Source organism: Pseudorca crassidens, chromosome 13, assembly GCF_039906515.1.
Source record: "Pseudorca crassidens isolate mPseCra1 chromosome 13, mPseCra1.hap1, whole genome shotgun sequence".
In the NCBI taxonomy this organism is placed as follows: Eukaryota; Metazoa; Chordata; class Mammalia; order Artiodactyla; family Delphinidae; genus Pseudorca; species Pseudorca crassidens.
In genome coordinates this window covers 32,707,451-32,729,234 of record NC_090308.1, presented here as the reverse complement: position 1 = coordinate 32,729,234, position 21,784 = coordinate 32,707,451, and the positions used below count along the sequence as shown (strand labels likewise).

Sequence of the window (21,784 nt, the reverse complement as noted above, 5' to 3'; positions counted from 1 at the left end):
TGAGTGAAATGAACCATTGGAAGCTTTTTCACATACATGGCTATTGCCTGGAATGCAATAGCTCAAAGGCTGAACTCACCTGAGACAGACCAGGCATCCCACACATGACCAATATATGTAGTTTGGGCTTCCTCAAAGCATGGTGGCCTTAGGGTAGTAGGAACCTTCATGGCAGCGCAGAGTTCCAATAGAATATGTACCCAGAAAATAAGGCAAAACATAATGATGATTTATGACCTTACCTCAAATTGCACACGATATTCCATTGGTCAAAGCCATCACAAACCCATTCAGATTCAAGAGAGAGGACAGATACCCCCATTGACTCTCACTGGGATGGGTGTCAAAGAATTTGTGACAGTATTTTAAAACAATTATAACAAAATAGAACAGAAAACATGTTGTCCTAAGCAAATAGTATCTATGAACACATGTAGAGACGCAGAACTGAAACCAGGTCCCAGAATCTCTGCCATTATTTACACTTTGGCTTTGGGCAGATCACATATCTTCTTTGGTCCGATGTTTTCCTTATGATAAAACAAGTGTTTGGAGGCTAAAAGGCATAAAAAGTCCTTTTATAGGTGGGGAAATAAATGAAGTCAGTTGATTTGCCATCAACTTCTTCATACATGATTACTTTCAGAAATACTGCTGTAGACTCTAAAACGATGGGAGGTTCTTCATGTTATCACACTTCTGCTTATTTAACATTGAATAAATGAGTGCTAAAATCAGACAGTGATGCATATAGGTTTTCTTTATTACCTACTTTTAGTGAATTTCTAAGAAATATCTAATATTTTAAAATTAAATCTATCACTTCCAAGAATTATATGAGTGGCCTAACTGATTTGATTTAGGAGAGAGATAAAGGTCCATATTTTTATGTCTCAGCACTTAGGGGATGGATTAATTCAAAGACGTGTTTTCCTTCTTCTCCCTCAGTGGGAAGGGAAGTTGCTATTAAATGGACCAGAAAGCTGATGAAGTTTTGCTGTTGCCATTTACAAAGTATATGAGGTACTACACATTTAATTGGAAATGTTTTATATTAGTCATTAGTAGCTGGAGCTAACCTTCTGTTTTAACTGATAATACAAGTCCCATGCTTTTCCATGTACCAAAATATAAATGGTAGCTCAACGAGAAAAACTGATGAGGAGACTAAAAATTAATGAGACATAAAAGCTTTTGACTCTGACCTTGAGATGCAATTTGGTATTTATGATGTTAAATCACTTGCCTTCTTTTAAATGGAGAAACAGCTGGTCTGTGTGGGAGGGTTGTTCAGTTATGACTGAGAAGAAAGAGAAATAACAGAGATGTTGAAAGCTTTAGAAATAGTATATAAAATAAAGTATGTACTACGAAATTCAGTGCAATATGGTAAGGTTCAAAGACTGCATAAGTGTTCCCCCCCGCAAAAAAGTATACAATTGCTATGCTGATGTGAAAGTGCATGAAGAAAATAAGTGTCCAAAGCTGCATAAATATTTGCACCCCTGTGAGAGTGTGAGAAAGTGTGTGTTTCATGTTGTGATTGATGGGGCTGCTTTTACGTGCCTTTTGAACTCTTAGCAGAATGGAGTGTCCTAAGGGTCTGTCTGCCTTTGTATGGCAGAAACTCTGTTTTCTTAGAAAATAGTAAGGAACACTATTTATACTCCCTTTGTTATAAAAGCGTACCTACAGTTTTTGGGAATTGGGGGACTTAGTAGAAAAATCACAAGTTTTCTCCTATATCTTACAAGAAATACTAAGCTTTATCTTAAAATTTTGGCTATTGTTTTTCCCTGACTTCTGGGTTTTTGGTTTTTGTTTTTGTTTTGAGTTAAGGAGTCCAAAGTCTGACGTACTTTTAATATACAAGTGATGAAATTTGTAGATTCAGGTAAGGATATTTTAGTGTAATGATTTATCTACTTAAAATGAAAAGAGGGCTTCCGTGGTGGCGCAGTGGTTGAGAGTCCGTCTGCCGATGCAGGGGACACGGGTTTGTGCCCTGGTCCGGGAGGATCCCACGTGCCGTGGAGCGGCTGGGCCCATGAGCCATGGCCGCTGAGCCTGCGCGTCCGGAGCCTGTGCTCTGCAACGGGAAAAAAAAAAAAAGAAAAGAAAAGAGGGCAAGGCATATCTAAAATACTGTGTAATATATTTACTTGCGTGCAATCATTTCTGCATATTAGAGTTTCACTATTGAAGCAAGAAGTCTGATGTATCAGATTTCTATTGTCATTTAGTCAGAGAATTTTAGAACTAAAGGTGTCAAATAATAAAAATGTACATATATGTAGTCTCCAAAATATACTAATATTACTTCTTAGAAATCTCAAAATAATACAGTAAAATAGCAGGAAAATCATTGAAATTTGCACAGTGGAGATGATGATTTTAAAGCTCTTTTCAGATAAATATGTCATATAAGTATGACAGAAGTCATACTTCTGTGAAATAATCATGAACTGAGACATCATGTCAGCTCTTTCACTTCCATATTCAGAGTCTGGTTTTGGTTTTGTTCTTCAGAAACAAATACTTTTTAAATTACACATCTGGTTTGAGTAGGGCTAGCTAACACTCAAGTCTCCTGACTCCCTTTTCTTTGTATTTCTTCAGTATCACTATTCCAGAAACCCCTCTAAATATATGTGCAAAGCATTCTTTATAAAAATGCACTTTCTCCCTGGTTACCAGGGCCATGTTGCAGGTGCTTAAATCACAAATATTTGACCTTACTCAGATATCCCAGCTAGTGATGCTGATTCTATTAGTTATTTCATCTGATAAATTAAGAATAAATAATATCAAAATAGTAACTGCCATGTATTTTGGGGTTGACTCTTATTTTCCCTATTTCTACATTACTTTTTATGTGTATATATATATATATATATATAATATATGCATAGATGTAATTGTTCTCATTTTATGTAAATGGTAGTATGACATACATATTATAAAAGCACATTATAGTTTTTATTTAATGTGATGAAAATAATTCCATATTAAGGGATATTTTTCTCCTCCATGTATAGAAATATATATATATACTTATATATATAACTTCCGGTTAATTTTATTTTGTTGAATAGATGCACCCAAATTCATTCAGCAGTCATAAAAGAGGTTAAACTTTGACTCTAGTGCTAGGTCATGAGGTTCAAGTCCTGGTTTCACCACCTACCAACTTTATAACCTTGAGCAAGTTATATAATCACTCAATGCTTCAGTTTTCTCATCTTTAAAATAAATGTAACAATGATAACGATATGCCTATCTCATAAGGCTGTATGAATATTATTTTGAGGGTTAAATGAGTTAATATATGTACAGCCACATTGCAGAATATTTGCCATCGCCATTATCATTATTAATATGTCCAATAATGATCACTATTGATGGACATGGGTCTATTTTCAATGCTTTTCTAGTACAAACATTGTTGCAATGAATAATCACATGCTTAGCTATATCTTACATGTGCAAGTATAACTGTTGGATAAATTTCCAGAAGTAAAATTGCCATATGAAAGTGTATATGCATTTGTACTTTAGATATTACCAAATCGATCCCGTAGATTTTTTTTTTTTTTTTTTTGCGGTACGCAGGCCTCTCACTGTTGTGGCCTCTCCCGCTGCGGAGCACAGGCTCCGGACGCGCAGGCCCAGCGGCCATGGCTCACGGGCCCAGCCGATCTGCGGCATGTGGGATCTTCCCAGACCGGGGCACAAACCCATGTCCCCTGCATCGGCAGGCGGACTCTCAACCACTGCGCCACCAGCGAAGCCCCGATCCCATAGATTTTATACATACACCACCAATGCATGAAAGTGCTTGTTTCCCTAAGCCCTTCACCAATAGAGTATGTTATCAAACTTTTGGATCTTTACCAATTCAATGAGTGAGCAATGGTATTTTAGAGAAGTTTTACTTTTTCTTCTCATTATTAATGAAGGTAATATATTTTCATGTTTAAGAAACAGCAGTATTTTATTTTCTACATGAACACTTAGACTCAAATTAACAAACTTATTTTAAGCTTGCTCAGTTCCCAGAATAATTATAAGAGAAAATGAGACTATGTTTGAATAAATTCAATATGCCTCGTGTAGAACATGAAGAATAGGTTTTACATAGTTTCTCTCATGAATTATTTTACAAAGACCCTTCAAGGTAGGTATTTTCATTTTCTTTTAGACATAACACTAAGTATACTATAGAATTAAATTAGTTTGTCCAAAGTCACACAGTAAATGTAACGGAAAGTGAGTCAGTCCTATTATGGAGCACAGGATCTTTGCATTATAGATACCATGCACACTGAGTGTGTGTGTGTGTGTGTGTGTGTGTGAGAGAGAGAGAGAGAGAGGGGGAGAGAGAGAGAGAGAGAGAGAGAGAGAGAGAGAGAGGGAGAGAGAAGGAGGGAGAGATACAGAGTCTTGAATTTAAAAAGGTAAATCAAGGCTGCATCTCGATATCACTAAAGTAAAAGTGTGACCTTGAACAATTTAACCTTTTGGAACCTTAATTTCCCCCTGTATATGATATGATATAATACTAATAATACGAGATTTTTCAAGAGTAAATAAAATGATGCCAAAAGTGCTATTGAAATTCTAAAGTTTTATATAAATGTTTGCTTGATTATATAAGGCTCAGTAATTGGATCCCTTAATTTGAGACCTACCGTAATTTTATGTTATGCATATATTGCTTAAAAATGTGACAAATGTTTGTTTTCAAACTTAAAAATACCCAAATCATACTGGTTTGTTGCAATGATGTGGTAATCAGAGAATCTTGCTCTGGATGGTTACAAACTTTTGCAGATTGTTTTACATAATAGCAACAAGAACAATGATAGCAGCTAACCTTTATTCAACACTTGTAAAGTGTCAAGCACTATTCTAGATTATTCAATTGAATTCTCACAACAACCCTATAAAGCATTTACTGTTGTATCATATCCATGTTTCGGATGAAGATTTGAGACAAAGAGAGATTAAGTAATTTACTCTAGTCATAAGCAATTAATAAGTGGCAGACAGAGCTGACTGTTTCTTCCCCAGAAGTCTAGCTCCAGAACATGTTCTTTTTCCCACTATGCCATTCTGTCTTTGTGTATACAAGTAGTTTTCTCTTAATAAAATGTGTTGCTCTTTCCTATAAATTTTTTATCTCTAAAATCACAGAGCAGAAAGCAGATGTATATAAAACTAATACTATCCTGGGGCTCTACAATAGAAATTGCAGAGGCTTACCCTGATATTTAGTCACCAACTATAATACAGTAGCTGTAAAACTTAGCATGGTGGAATTTCAAGTTGCCCAGTGATTTCAGATCTAGTCCAACCTTTCAGCTGATATAGGCATTCCTCCTCCATCATCCTAGACAGATGAAGCTCTATTCATCTTCAGGGATATGGATACCGTACAAGGTAGTTCATTCAATTTTCAACAGTTCTAGATATTAGAAGTTAATTTTTCCACATGACCAAACAATACTCCTTCTCCCCACTTCCTTATGTAGGCTCAATTTCTGTGCTACAAACAGAGCACGTTTTTTTCCTATTGTACAAGCTAGAGCCTCAGACATTCGAGAAAACAATCATGTTTTCCCTAAGTTTTTTCTTTTTTAAGATTAAAGATTCCTATTACCTTTCTAAACCTTTTGCTCAGCTTTTAGAGCCATCAACATCCTGGTCATTCCTCTTTGAATGAACTCTGATTTGTCAACTACTCTCTTAAACGGTGATATCAAGAATGTGCTCTTACTAGCTGTGATTGCAGTTGGATTATGGCTTCCTTTAATCTGTGTGCTAGGTCTCTTCTTAATACAGAGAGTACATTATTTGCCAATGTATCAGAACGTATTGAAAATGTGCATATGACTTATAAAATATGTATTAGGGAGTGCTGGAAATTGCACTATTATTCTAGCATATAGAAGCTGGTGAAAAGTAATGGCGTATAGTTGCTTCATGTGTGTAAATGTCTAAATGACTTAAATATTGATTTTTTTCCCTTCAACTTCAGATCAAACTTCCCAGTGCTGAAGCCTTCTTATTTTAAAACAAATGCATTTATAGTTTGCCAGTCAGCAGTACAGTAAGTTCCTGTGGTAAGCTCAAATCACCAAAAAGCTCAAATAGATATGTCTAGTTTGGTTTGTTTTTAGGACTGATAAAGATAATAATAGAGAGACCAATAAAGACCTACTTTAATAACAACTGCAAGTTATCTCATGGAGTCGTACAAATTTTCCAAGTTTTTTTAATGCCTTCTCCATCTATTCAATATCATATATTGAAATGATATATGGTGTTGAATTTGATTAAAATTCAGCAAATATTTATGTACCATCTACTATCTGTGAGATACTTATGCAGAGTACCAGAGGGAAACATTAAAACATGGATAAGATCTGAATCCTGCCATCACTGTGACTCTTCCAGAAAACCTAAGACTTTAAAGTTCATTTAGAATTGTGAAATAAATATTATTATGATTAGATTTTTTGTGTGAAGTGTGTATATATTTAATTTTGAAAATATATTAAAACAGTATAACTTACAATATTTTTTACTTATATACTATATGCTAGGTGCCGGGTGAGGAATTTACCTTGTATTTTCTCATTTCATACTCAGAACAAAATTCTGAGGTAGGTGTAATTCAGCTCATTTTAGTGAAAATCAACTGAGACTCTGAAGGCATAAATAACTTTCCCAAGGGCCATACAGCAATTTAGAGGCAGAACCAGGATCTGAAATTAGGTCTGGAAGATCTCCAGGAATGGGTTTGATCTTTGGTGTGATTTATATCTGACCCCTATATTAATAGACATCAGATAACTAACACAGCCCTTTATCTGTTCATTCTGGAAGAAGATACTTAAATGTATTTTATTAGCCTGTTGATTCTCCTCTAGTTTCCATTGCACATTTGGGAATGTTTTCTTCTAAAATTCATAATCAGCTTCTACTGCTGTTAATAAAGAATCACCAGCAGAGCTCACAAATGAGGAAAGAAAGCAAAGAGAATAGTGGTAGATCAATTTAGCATCAAATCGGAATAGTATTCCAAGATGTGTTCTGGCTTCTGCTTTTGAGGGAGATAAGTTGACTGCTATTTCAAAATAACCTCTATTTAAATAATGTAACCTAAAATTAATTGAACTTATTTAAACATGCAGCAGTTCCAACCATATTTAGTGTTGCTAAAGATATAAACTGTTAGAATTGACTGTGGGCAAGAGGAAAGCTCTGTTTATTACACTCTTGTTGCTACTTTTGCAATGTGAGGGGAAAAGGCTATACAATAGCCATATACTATCCAAAGTAATGAATATACTTAAAGACAAAATACTTAAGCAGTAAGAGAAAGGTTAACTAAAATTCTCATTCACATAGAAAACAGCAATGCTGCTAACTCTTTTTTACAGTGTTTTCATAAATTTTCCACAAGGATTGTATATTTTGTTTTCATTCGTCATTTATGTGAAAATAGTAAGTCTGTTTCTATTTAACTTACTGGAACTTGGATTAAAATGGGTCCTGTTATTTTAATCAGATCAATGTTGTATATCATGAGGATATAGTTTTCTGTTTTCTTGGCAGAGAACTTAAAAAAATTAAGCCCTAGTCAATACAAAACATATGTATATATAAAACCGTAATTTATGGTTTATTTGATTAGATCAATGTTTAATAATATGCTACATGTATTTTTTGTACTGAATATTTACTCATAAATTAATCCAACCCAAAGAAAGAGTACTAATGGAAGCTTCCATCCAAACATAAAAAGTAAACAGAAGACAAACAGCTGTTGCAAAAATCCTATTTTTGAGTCTGGGCTTGATAACAAAAAACAGTTTGGAGAATTTGGCTGCTACCATTTACTCACATCTGTTGAGACTGTACTATTTCAACTCAATATTTGATCAGTGCATGTCACAAGGTAGCAAGTAGTTCTCTAAGTCAGAGAACTTAGAGAAAACACTAAATACTAATTTATGTATGGGATGTTGTACTTCTAAGTGCTTCGTCTTCTATGTAAAGTTTAGCAAATCTGTTCATGAGATGTTTATATTTTTAAGTGCCCCCAGAAGGATCTAGGCATTTGTAGAAAATACATGAAATAGAAAAAGATTAACCCATTCATTGTAATTTAAAAAAATTTGATCTGTCTACCTTTGAACTTCTTGTTATATGAGAACCACTAATTGTCTGGTTTTCAGTTGCAACCAGATACATTCTTACCTGATCAAACCTTTATAATTCCGTTTGCTTTGAATCATAACTGAGTATAGGGAAAGTATAATTGGGCCTCACTTTGTTACGCAGGAGACAGAAAGCTTATGCTGGAGATAGGTTGGCATTACTCAAGTGAATAAACAACTAATCTAACAAAAATTCATATGGGAATCTCATATTGACTTCGTAATTCCTCTAGATGTATCTCTCACAATTGCTTTGTTTTCCCTCTGCCAACCAAAATGCTGTAATGAATATCTCTTGGCATTATGAATAAGAAACATTGTATATGAATACTAGCTAGGAGGTAGGTTGTGAGAATTTGGAAGAACATGGTGAAAGTTGGGAAGAATAAATATGCGTGAGTAGTTCCGTAAGCAGTTGGAGGACTGGGCTGCAAGGACACTGAATGATCAGGTAGCGAGTGTTACACTGAGGGAGTATCCCTGGTGGGCTGCCACAAAACTCTGTCCTTGGCCCTGACGCAGTCACAATTTTAATCACTGCTTTGGATACATATGAACTTTAGATGATACAAAGTACAGAGGGATGCAAAATTATCTTATCGGGTTGGAAGTGGCCAAGTCTAAAAGGAAAAAAAAAAATCAGAAGAAAGAGGAGAGAAGGAGATGGTGGGAGTGGGGGTAGGGTTTGAGGGAGATGTGTAAAAGGAAGGAAAGAAGGCAGAAAAAGCAAGCAGAGAGGAAGAAAAGAAAGGGAGTAAGGCAGGCAGAAAGTAAAATTCCTCGAGTTTTTTTCTTTGTATCTCCTGGACTGCATAAAGTAGACTCTTGCCTTCCAAAGCAACATCTCTAGAACGTATTGTCCCCATGTGACACCCACAACTCCTAGTCCATTTTCTGTGCGTCAAAGATGATGTAACTTTAAGATCTCCCATATAAATTCTGCCTGTTCTCTAATTCAACATCCCCTTGCATCGGTTCTATTCTAATGATCAAGTTTTGAAAGGAGAGAAACATGCACTTATCTCAATGTTATAAATGTACAGAAGAGTATAACAAAACCTGTAGTGGAATACATTTTCTGTTTTGAAAGAGAGCTTCATGAATAGACGCATTAATAAACACTTAAATGGGAGGATACCTTTTCAGAGTTTAATACTCTGGGGCTTTGGAATCTAGAAAGATGAATCGCCTGCCCTCTTTGTGATACGAAATTGAAATTGACAGCTCTGTTTCACTTTTCCTGCTCAATATTACAAAGCCTTTTCCTCATTTGATTTTAGTATATCCCTTCTGAAATATTTGCTGTGGTAAGAAAAGCAAATATTAGGTTTCACACCCCATTTTGTGGAGTAAGAGTGATGATGTTCTGACATCAGAGGACCAAATATTCCAGGCTTATTTTTCTGAGAAAAATTTCCTTGCAGATATATTGTCCTCCATAGATCATCCACCCTTCATCCCTCAATCCAATCCATACTTCTTAAATTGGGAGGAGAAAAAGAGAGGCTAGAACACACAAAACCTAATACTAAATGCTTTTGTAAAGCTTAGCTTTATGAATTAACTTTAGCCTTTTCCACTCATGAGGAAAAACTTTCCTGCCTCATTAGATCTTTAATGCAATGTGCTGCATGCACACTGCATTATTAAGTGTGACATTAGGTTATATATTGCATAGTAACTATAATGTTACTTGCAATCAAGCTGTTCCTTTCCCCTGAAGGTAGAATTAAAACAGGTATTCAAGGGAAACAGCTACTTGCATTGCTCTTTTCTTAATGGGGTGAATTTGAGGATCAGGAGAGTGAAGGGCTTAGCACTGAACCATCCCCAGGAATGGATGGATGGGTGCTGCTCCTTTGTCTTGCAGCGCCTTCGCAATTTGATATCTGAATCTCCCCAAAGGGAATTTTGCCTAATAGATAAGGGGAAAGATAAAAGGCTAGGTCTTTGGGAACTCTTATGGAATGAAATATTTTCATTAAATTCACTTTCTCTTTGTATTGAAAAGGAATATAATTTTCATCTCTGGTACATATAGTCTAATCCATCCAGTAAATATAAGAAAGGCCCTAAAGCAAACTGGAATTGCACTTATTTCTACCTGTGGAAAAGCATATTTCTCTAGCCAATAGAACGATGCCAGTTTAGTTCCTAAATAGCAGGAGAAAATGAAATGTTCTATTGGCTGTACATGCAGTGCTCTGTAAAATTAGAGAAATCAGTGTTGTCCCCAAAAAGGACTAATATGAAAACCTCAAATATAAAATTAATAGAGTCTACAAAGTCCAAGATTGTGGAAAGTTAAAGTTATGCACAGTACACATAGCTTACCAATGTCATGTGATGTATGGTTAGAATTCTTTAATGTTATTGGATGAGTTGGTTTATACAGAGCTCTACCTGTTCTTCTGTCCTTTAGTTCTTTTACTAGTTGTGGTTGCCACTGACTTCTCAGTAGACTTTAAGAATATCACTGAAAGAACTTTTTTCCCTCAGTCTTCTGTCCAGCAGGACATCAACCAGACAAAGAAAGAAAAGCAGCATTTGAATGGTCAGAGAGCTGTAGGAATGAGAATTGCAGCAGGAAAATTACTTGAAGCACACATAAGTAGCAGAATGGATAGATACAGAGGCTAGATTGGGAGTTCGGAAACTTTTTCAATTTGTGGTATTCTTAGTGTCTCCATATTTTTCTCACAATGCCTTCTAGACCAACTGAAATATGCTGCAGTAGTTAGGGCTAAACAACTTAATAAATATTTGTAATTTAACAACTTAGCAGTCATTAAAAAATAATGCACATAAATTTAGACAATATAATAATTTCTTTTCTTCATAAATTACCACAATTACTTACTAATGGGATCTTTCTTGCTGAGTAATATTCAAGTTCTCAAAACCGAGAATCAGATCAGACATTGCTGCCTTTATTTTCTGTTTCACATTGATTTTTGTACAATGCTTGTTTTTGTTTTTGTTTATCACAGCATCCACTGAAAACTTTGCTTAACAAAGATATGACATGGCTAAAAATTCAAGTAAACAAAAACATAGCTCAAAATTTTGAGAACATCCTCTAGAGAAATATAGAACTATCTGTTAAAATTGTGGACTACATAGAGCTAGTTGTTTGTGTGGTGTCCAACCATTATATAGTATTGCTGTATTTCCTTCAAACATTTACAACATCCCACAGTGCCTTTGTGAGTTTACTGAAGTGCCTGGGACAGCTCTGCACAGATTTTGTGAACAGGGGGCTAGATAGATCCTACAGAGTATTGAAACTGCATAGAAACTTGAATGATACCATAGATCGCAGGTCCACTAGAGGTTCTTCATTAGGCAAGTGCAATAACAGAAGTAATTGTTGATAACACTTTCCCCAAAAAAGAAGACTGGAGTCAGGGAATTGAATTCAAATGCTTGATGAGGACCTAGTGAGTGGGATGTAGCAATGGGAACAGAAAGTTAGACAAGAAGCATTTCAAGAAATAGGATTGAGGCACTAATCTGATACAGAAAATAAAGTGAAAACAATATTATGTTGTACCTATGGTTTCCAAATTACAGTAGAGAAACAAAGCAATTGGCTTGACCCATGCTTCATGAAAGTTAAGAAAATAGTTGTTTCCTGGGAAGACCCAGATAATAAGATTAACTTTGGGTATGTTGAGTGTGTGATACATTACTGAACAATCATTCAGTACAGAACTGTTACAGGCTGAATTGTTCCCCAAAATTGTATGTTGAAGTCCTAACTCCCAGAACCTCAAAATATGACTGTATTTGGAGAAAGGATCTTTTATTCCAATTAATTAATTAAGTTAAAATGGGGTTCTTAGTGTGGTCCCTAATACACTATGACTGTTGTCCTTATAAGAAGAGGAAGTTAGGACAGAGACAAACACAGAAGGAAGACCATGGAAGAACACAGGAAAAAGATGACCATCTATAATACAAGCCAAGGTGAGAGGCCTAAGAAAAACCAACCCTGCTGACATCTTGATCTCAGATTTCTGTTGTTTACCCAGTCACTGGTCCTTTGTTATGAGACCAGGAGCAAATTAATACAGGGACATGGGACAGGATAGAAGATACAGATTGAGAAACCAGGTATGAACATAGTTCAATCCATGAGAGAGGAATGGAAAGTCAATAAGAAAGGATAACCAAAAGAGAGTAAGAGTCTTGGAGACATCCATACACTGAGTATAGAATAAAAGAAAAATGTATCTATCAGAGAGACAGAGTTATGACCTCTGTCGTACTCCAGGGGAAGAAGTATCAGAAAAGTCTAATGTAGTAGAAGACCAAGGAGTCAAGAATCTTAAGAATTATCACATGACACATAGAACTGGACAAAAGCCCATTAGTGGTTGCTAGATAAAGCTGATAAATGACCTTTCAAGAAGCACTTTTAGTGAAGTACTAAGGGTGGAAAGCAGGCTGCAGCTTGATAAAATAAAAAAAGGGTGGATGGGTGGAAATAAAGAAAACGAGTGTAATACCACATATCTTAGAGTTTGACAGCAAAACTAACAAATAACCAGAGATAACAGCTAGAGGAGACAACAAAGTTAATTGATGACTTGCAGCCCTGTGCACATTTGATTTGATGGAGAGAGTGAAGATTGGGATACTGAAGGAATTATAGGAGAGTGGAGAAGCAAGCTTGTGGGGGAGCCAAGTAAAAATGGCATTTGGAATATGGAGCAGTACATTGATGGAGAAGAGACAGAACTCCTCATCCAAGCCATATATGAAAGGACAACTTATATTCTGAGTATTTGCAAAACTTTTTCCCCCAAAAAACAGTATTCCTCAGAAAAGAAGGTGTTATCTTATAATTGAATCATTACAAAGACCTTACAATGGTATGTACTCTTTGGGGAAGACATATTAGCTGGAAACACCACCAGGAAGTGCTTGGTCTTATTGCATATGAAGAGGTTACTTTATGGAGTTGAAGGAAAAATAGAGGCAAAGGAGTTTAACAGAGAATAAGTAATTATTCCTAGGAGGTACAATCTCTAAATTGAAGGATGATATCTTAAACAGTCTTTTAAAAAATTACCTAAGTACTTGACTAAGTAGTTATATAGAGGTGATCATAAATACACACCTTAGGATGAATGAAGTAGACAATGATTTTAATATTATAGAAATGAACACTTGTGGTTTGGGGAAAAAACACCTGGTAACAGTATCATGCATCTATTTAAAATTTCCTGTTTTTCACAACTTAGGTGGAAGCAAAATAGATTCACTCATGAAAATTGTTAGATGATTCAAAAACTGGTTCTAATGTTGCCAAAGCATGGGTATCAAATATGCGTGGAAGAGTTTGGAAAAAAGTTTTTATGAAATGTGAAACCAGTTTTTCATTATTATTATTACTACTATTACTATAAGCCCTCAGGAAAATAGGTTGAATTAATTCTGTTCCTTAGTTCATGTTTTATATTATCATTGACCCGCAAAAGGCCCCTCTCTTTTTCTATGTAGTTATTTGTTCTTTTTTCCCCGTTTCCACCCTCATTACTCTCCCATATATATTATCTCATATACTATATGACTGATTATAAGCAGGTATGGAAAATACATTGACAAATCAAATATTGTAACAGATCAAACATTTTTGTATTTCATCTTAAGTCTTAACATCTGGGATACTCAAATTACACACACTTTGGCTCTTTTTATTGGCAAAGTGGGAATTACCTTTAATTCTAAGTTTCTCAAATTGATTTAAGAAATTCAGAATTAATTTACATTGGTCTTTTTTTTTTTTAGAGAAACATATTCCAGAAGAATAATAACATGTAATCCAAATTTTAAATAATCAAAACACATTTGGAAGCTCAAAAGTTTGTGACATTATAGATCGATGTCCCAATGTTCTTCCCAAACTCAATCCCTACCTCCTACTAAATATTTTTATTAATTTATGAAATTCTGAATACTTAAGTCCTCTTTGAAATATATGAAACATTCTTTCTGCTGCCTTTCTAGACTCCTGTCATTGAGAAAATGTCTGGCTGATTTTGAACAAGCATGCTATGTGAAATTTTGGAAGCTTATCTTAATAGAACCAAAAACCTTTTACATAGATTCACCCCTCATTACTCACAATAATGCCAAGGGCTATAGTCCAGAGAGATATTTATTATTTTATATATGAAAAGACATTAGAATAGGGCTATTTCTCAGTGGAGCAGGGGAATAAAAGTTTTCTGAATTTTAGTTCCTTATAGAGCTCCCTGTAATGAGCTCTTAGAAGACATTAGGAGCTGCAATTTTAAAACCCTGTTTAATCAGCCATGGCGAGCTATGTTCCATTCCCTACGGAACAACTCTGAGAGGAATCCGGGTTCCTCCTCTTCAATCCAGAGCATGATCGGGAATTGCTTTGTGGTCAGGGTCTGCTGTGAGAGGCCACAAAGAGCCTAGGGCTGCGAAGCTCGGTCTGTTTGTCAGCATGGAGGAAACTGCAGAATACAAATCATCAGCTTTGTTTTATGAGTGTCTATTTACAATGCTGGGGTGGAATTTTTTAAAAAGCACTGTAGCATTTGCATCGAGTCTGTCACTCAAGCTCCAGTGTTGATTCCTATCCTGTAAATGATCTTGCTTTCCTATTTTTTTATCCTTTCTGCAAGGTTACTGTCAATGTCAGAGGATGTAAACCTCAAGCATACATTGTATGGGGCTCGGCATGCATGTGGGAAGGAAAGAAGTTTGTTTAACGAAAAGGGATAACAGCATTCATTCAAACTAAGCATAGTTGATTGCACAGGGGAAAGTGTATCTTCTTTGGGAGTTTTGATTGAATTTTATCATGATATAAAATTTGCTGCTACACTTCTTTTTCTTTGACCAACAACATGTCCCAGCTTAGCTTATAGTCTAGGTAAAGTGCCTGTGAAATGGAGTGATGTCTTTGCTGAAATCATTCAGACCCACAGAAAGTGAGTGACCCTCAGGGATGGGTAGAAATCTCCCAATTTTAACAAAGATCCTTCTCTGTTTGGGAATTTTAAAGCTCAAGCTACGCACTAGGAGAATGACAGGAGGGGCTGTGTTTGGTTCCCTGGAACTTAACCTATTTCAGCAAGCCTGCAATACCAGGGAAAATAACACATGAATTTATATTTGTGTCAGGCTTGCTGTTGATGGGTAAGGTTCGTATAAAGGTTACTCCTAAAGAAGTGTCTATCATTCTCACTCTGCACGCTCATGATTTCTGCTTCTTCCAAATCCTGCCCTCTAGAGCAATACAATAATTTTAAAATAATAACTAAAACATGATTTAATGACCCACCTCCAGTCCTGTAATGATTACGCATCTCCTCTCTTGTAGCTCACAGCAGTTGGAGGACAATTGACATTTACTGTATCATACGACCTTGAAGAAGAGGAGGAAGATACAGAACACGTACTCCAGCTCATGATCATCTTAGAGGTAGAGTATGGAAAGTGTCATTTATATTTAACTGCTTTACACTCTTACGTTATTTGAGGTTACTCCTTACTTGGCTAGTTTAACATTAATTTACATACTACTAGAAAAAAATATCATATTTTGGGAATTTTTTTATGCCAGTCTTATGTTTCACTCTGAGACATAACTAAAAGACTGAGCATAGGCATTGGGTTCCAATGGTAAATGGGAGTTTTACAGCAGATTTGGAATTTAAATTTAAAACTTAATGACCATTTTCCCAAGAATATAAGGATACTGAGAGTATTTGGGCAAATGGCAGATTTACATAGTTGTACTTTTTCCATCTCTCCTTGCTTCCAAGTAGATTTTATTGTTTATTTCTTTGTTTATATTAGGTAGAAGTAAATGGAAAAGGAAACATTTATTTAGGTGCAGTTAAATCGAATTCAAAACTCCTAATTTAGGTAAGAAAAATATAGGAGAAACTGCTTTCGGGATTTGGAGGGCCGTAGGCAGTTCCCAAATGCTAGAAGGCTAAAGTTATCACAAAGGCTGTCTTCCATCCTTTCTCATACTCTTCCTTTCACATAACACATGCCCTCCTCCCCTCAGCTCACACAGAATCACACATTTCATGCATATTTATGAGTCCAAACGGATCTATGTTGATTTAGCACGAGGCTCTGTTGTTTTTTGTCTTGAAACTTTCATGCATGAGAATCAATTAAAAAAATTCTTTCCCCAAAATGAATGTTCCCAGTATTAGATGAAGTGATCTGGGTGATATATATATCATTACATATGTATGTGTATGAAACTAGAAGTATGTCATGGAATTCCTTTGAGATAAAAGGGATTCTCTAAATGTAAAATGTTGAGAAGTTACATATTATTAATACGAATGAACTAAGATAAAATGTTAACCCAAATGGTAATGATCATTATCCTATTGTGAACATTAAACTGCAGGTTTTTTTCTTGTTTGTTTGTTTTTCCCCCAGATAGAAGAGTCCTTTAAAACAATAGCTTCATACACTGTTCTAAGTTTTCTTCCCTATTTTCCTATACAACCCCCACTCACCATAAAATAGTATATTTGAAATATGCAATTTTTGTACACTTCTGTAAAACTGAGACATTTGTAATCACATATATCTATGAGTTGCCAGGTATTTATTATTTTAGTTAATGGGGGAAGCAAAGTCATGCGTAACCAGGAAGCTTATACTTTGTGATGCATCTGGTTAAGGCTAATATTTGAATTGTTTTCTCTGCCTTTTGTACATACTAGAAATATGCTGACTGACAGGGGAAGCTAACCTGAAATTAAAAGCCTACAGAGGATAATCCACAGAGAAGAGAATCCCTTTCTTCACAGTTTTACCCTTTTATACTTTCTTTTTCTCTTTAGGGAAATGACTTGAGAATCAGCACAGCCCAAGATGAGGTGTATCTGCAACCATCTGAAGAACATATTAATGTGTTGTCACTTAAAGAAGATTTATTTACCATACATGGCACAAATTTCCCAGTCAGTAGGAAAGAGTTTATGACCGTGCTTGCGAATTTAAAGAGAGTCCTTATACAAATCACATACAGCCTTGGGATGGATGCCATCTTCAGGTAAACTCAAGAACTGCATCTCCCAGCGTTCACACATTTACCTTGGGGCAAACACGCATGTGCTGAGTGACTGAAAATCCCTAAGGTTTGCTGTCTTCAAATAGTAGATAAGAACGGAGCACTGGTTTTCTGAAAAGTGTTTCTATTAAGCTTTAAAATTTTACATACCCAAGATGAATTTGTCTTAGTCATTTTTTAGTATTGATGATTCTTTTTCAATTCTGCCAGAGCATGCAATAAGAATGATTCCCATACTGAGAAATGCTATACTGGAAAAGAGTCTCCTTTATGATGACTCAGATAGTGGAAAACTAAAGTGATACAATTCCAGGATACCCGTATTCAGAAAGTGGTTTGTAAAATATTTTCTTCCATTAATTAATTCAGTCGTCTCTGACTTAATAGTATATAGTTTATGATGAGAAATATAAGCACCTTCATTTAAGTAACTACAAGGTTTTTTTAAAAAAAAATACTGTAATACTGTAATGGCTGCATGATATAAAGGAAGGTATGAGCTTTGGAGGTAACCTGACTAGGAATTAAATTAGCTCTATTGCTTATTGTATGTGTGACCTTTGGCAAGTGGTTGGTCCTTGTGGAAACTTGATTTCTTCAAATGTGAAGTGGAGAAAACAGTGCCTACCTTTCAGGGTCATTGTGAAAATTATATGTGATAATTATGTAAAGTGCTCTTTACCTAGAACGCTTTCAAAGGATTATTCCTTTCTGTTCTCCATTTTTTTTCCTTAAAGAGGGAGCTCCCTGACTTGAACCAAACATCCATAAGGGGCTGACTGTAGGCTGCTGTGCTTTTCATTTTTAAAACAATGATGGGGCTTCCCTGGTGGCGCAGTGGTTGAGAGTCCGCCTGCCGATGCAGGGGACACGGGTTTGTGCCCCGGTCCGGGAAGATCCCACATGCCGTGGGGCGGCTGGGCCCGTGAGCCATGGCCGTTGAGCGTGCACGTCCGGAGTCTGTGATCTGCAACGGGAAAGGCCACAACACTGAGAGGCCTGCGTACCGCAAAAAAAAAAAAAAAAAAGATGTATTTTTCTGACAAAATTTTGACTTTGTGTCTAAATGAGCTCTTTTCCTTTCTCCTTTTCTACTCTAATAGTAAATAACACAAGCTCTCGTGGCAATTTTGTCCTAAATCAGGTTAATTCGATGACCAAATGTGACCCCAAACCGACAACTTGGCATAACCATAATCAAAGCAATGTCTCCAATACTGATTTATCTGCAAAAGGGTTTTTTTTATTACTGATGCTCCCCTACCTCCTTCATTTGCTTGCATGGCCTAGTTTGTCTTTCATTTGTAGTACTTTAACTAAGCGTAATCATCATTACCATCTCCCAAAGGAGAGTATCGCAGATTCATAAACAGAACCACTGCCAAACAATGTACCTCTTCTGTGGAGTCAATTCTGCTAGAAGCTGGGTTAAAATGCCATGAAGATGAGAAGCAGCACTTAGGAATTAATTATGTTTTTTCACATTTAGTAAATAGAGATTGCCACGATGTTTAACAAGTACAATGAGGTGAGTCCTCTGGATTTCAAAATAAATGACAAGCAAATTGACAAAAAGTGGCTGGGGGACTTATTTATTTTTGCCAGCATTGTTTCTCAGACTAGTTAATCCAAAGACATGAATCCCCCTGATTCATGTCAGATAATTTTAGTGTCTACCCATCTGAAAATCACTAGTTTCATTTGGGCCTGCTGAGGTTTCCCCATACACGAACAACGTGTTCACAGAGTGTGTCTATGGGATCTGACACAGGAACTAATCCAAGTAGGTGATGCTTTCTGCGGCCTACATTTTGTAAGGCACTGTGGTTCAAGAAGTGAAAGCCATATCTTATTTGAAACTCCTACCCACTTCAGGTGAGCCGAAAGTCAGCATGAATCCCGAGTCAGTACGCTTGTTATATTTTATTTATCTCTTATCTACTAGTAGATTGAGTCATATTTGTAAAACATCATTTGAATTGATTTCAACTTGTCTTGCACAGTAGGCTTCCAACTTGGTATACAGCTTGTGTGCAAGCACAAGTAAATTGAAGCTATCTCAACAGAAATTCATGTTTAGAATTACTTAAGGAAGATTTATTTCCAGGGTAGTTCTCTCAGCAAATGGGCTTACGTTCCTCCTGTTATGGAGGAACTGGAATTGAATAGTAGAGGGAGAAGTGGGCTGCAGGTCAGGATTTTGACTTCTGTTTTCAACTTAGCTATTTAACAGTTGTAAACGTAAGTGTCATTTTGACCTCTTTGGATTCAGTCACCTCATCTGTAAAATAAGGATGAGGACAATTGCTTGCCAACGTCAGAAAGTCACTATGAGAATGAAATTAGAGGACTGCAAAAGCATTTTGCTAATGGCAAATCAGCACACAAATCTGAAGCCTTTCTATCTGACCTGCATCATTCCAGGGAATACCATTTTTTCCAAGTACCGTTAAGACTTGGAGACATCTAGAATAAAGCATGGACTGATATTTCTAAAACTGAGACCATTTTTGCTGTCATTCTTTTCGACAATGCTGAGAGGCCCATACGATGAAATTAATTGATTTCCTTCTCATTGCCCTCATTGATAAGATGAAGATAAAAATGGAAAATTTTTCATTCTTCCTTTAAGAATGTAAGAGAAATCAACTTAACCTGTGTATCTTTCTCCTTTAAATTCACCAAACCTTGTTTTTAGTAGCATCCTTGATATTTAGCTTGATATTTTTTCTTATGCCCTATAGTAGACATTAGTACAGTTCATCAAATTTTTAATCTCCTCCTTTTGGAATATTGCATTTCCTTTGAGGGTAGATGTAGTCATAGGACTTGGTTTGGCCAATGAAATCTGAGCTGAAATGATGTATTATTCCTCTCCTCCTCCCCCCAAGCCCTGGAAAAGCATTGAATTGCCAGTTTGAGACTCTGTGGAGCTTACTTAGCTACCAGAAGATCAAAACAGCCTGAAATATTGACAGCACACATAGGTCAGCTACCCAGAATAGTTACCCAGACCTGTGGAGGATTTCACATGAGTAAACTTTTGTTTTCTGTTAAGCCACTGAGAATTTGGAGTTGTCTGTTACCACAGCATAACTGAGCCCATCATGACTTTATTGTGATGCAACCCATGTGTCTTTATTGCTTGAAAAGAAATACGAAATTTCTCCAAGGCAAGATGTTTTCACGTGACTTAATAGTAAATTTTTTGGCATGGGTATCAAAAATATTACACAGAATTTACATAATAAATAATCTAGAAAAATCCTTATAAAGAGAGGAGTGTTTTGAGGCTTGTGGAAATAGTGTTGATAGTATACTTCTACCTTTTGAAATTAATGATACAGATAATCGCATTTTGAAGAAATTATTATGACGAGGGCTCTCAGGCTCTTAAAAAGATTTATGTAACTTGCTCTTGGGAAGAGGTTCAGCCAGGGTTTATGCCCACATGTGTTTTCTCCCCATTATCTTTGACTACCTCCCAAATGTATTCTGTAACATTGGATTCATTCAGTCTGCCAGCATTTACTGAGTGCCTTCCCTGTGCATTTGAGTTGCAGCTCTGTCTTCCGCAAAAAGAATACCTAGCTTTCAAGATTGAATGCTAAGGTGAGAAAATGATGTATCCAAGACATCTGACCTGCTATCTAGTATATGTTGGGAGGCAATGTCGAGTAACAGGCTAGCCATTGGGTTTGGGTTTGAGTCTGTGCTGCACCATTTGCTAATGGTATTATAGTGACAAGGCACTTTACTTCTCCGAGCTTCAGGTTCTGGCTTTGTAAATGTGGACAAAAACATGATTACCACATTAGTTTCATTGATATTTAAAGGAGCTATGTCTCAAGTTCCCATGATAGTGCACAGAAGACACTCAGTACACCGTAATTATTATGTGATAGTTCTAGGCTAAGGAAAGAGGATACAAAGATGGATAAAGGATCATTGAATCCAAAGAAGGCATAGTCGAGTATGAAAGGCAGACATGTAGTAGCGTTTATGGTAGTATAATAAAGAGTGCAATGGAAGTGTGCATAGAGCATCCTGGTGGAACTAGGGAGGAAGAGATGAATTCTTATATTAGCATTTAATATATTTTTGATGAATGGCTGCAACAATAGCAGATTCTGTCAGTTATTTTCCTTACTTGGTATGGGATTGAAAATGTTTGGAGAAAATGTCTAGCTCGTTCCCAGATGGCCCACTCAGACATTGAATGAACCAGTGAATGATTCTGTTGCCTTTTTAGGAATGAAATAAAAATGATCAGCCTTCACTAATTGAGTAGTACTTTATGGAACTTCCACAGGACAGAGGCTAAAGGAAGTTCTAAGTCATCATCTTATGTTTTGTCAAAAATGAAATAGAACAAAGCACCTGAACAGCGATAAAATCTTTATGGTGACGAACCTGAAGTAACATTTGTTTAAGTAGAATTAAATAGATATCTTCTATACAAAAAAGG

The 21,784-nt window shown here is 36.1% G+C and overlaps 1 protein-coding gene across 2 annotated transcripts in view; it reads left to right on the top strand.

Moving 5' to 3' along the window:
* Positions 1-21,784, top strand: part of LAMA2 (laminin subunit alpha 2) — a 591,238-nt gene that overhangs the window by 316,552 nt on the left and 252,902 nt on the right. For both annotated transcript variants that reach the window (XM_067702129.1, XM_067702128.1), the window contains exons 13-14: positions 15,592-15,693; positions 17,087-17,298. In XM_067702129.1, coding sequence (XP_067558230.1) covers positions 15,592-15,693; positions 17,087-17,298 — 314 coding nt within the window. The remainder of the gene's footprint in view (positions 1-15,591; positions 15,694-17,086; positions 17,299-21,784) is intronic.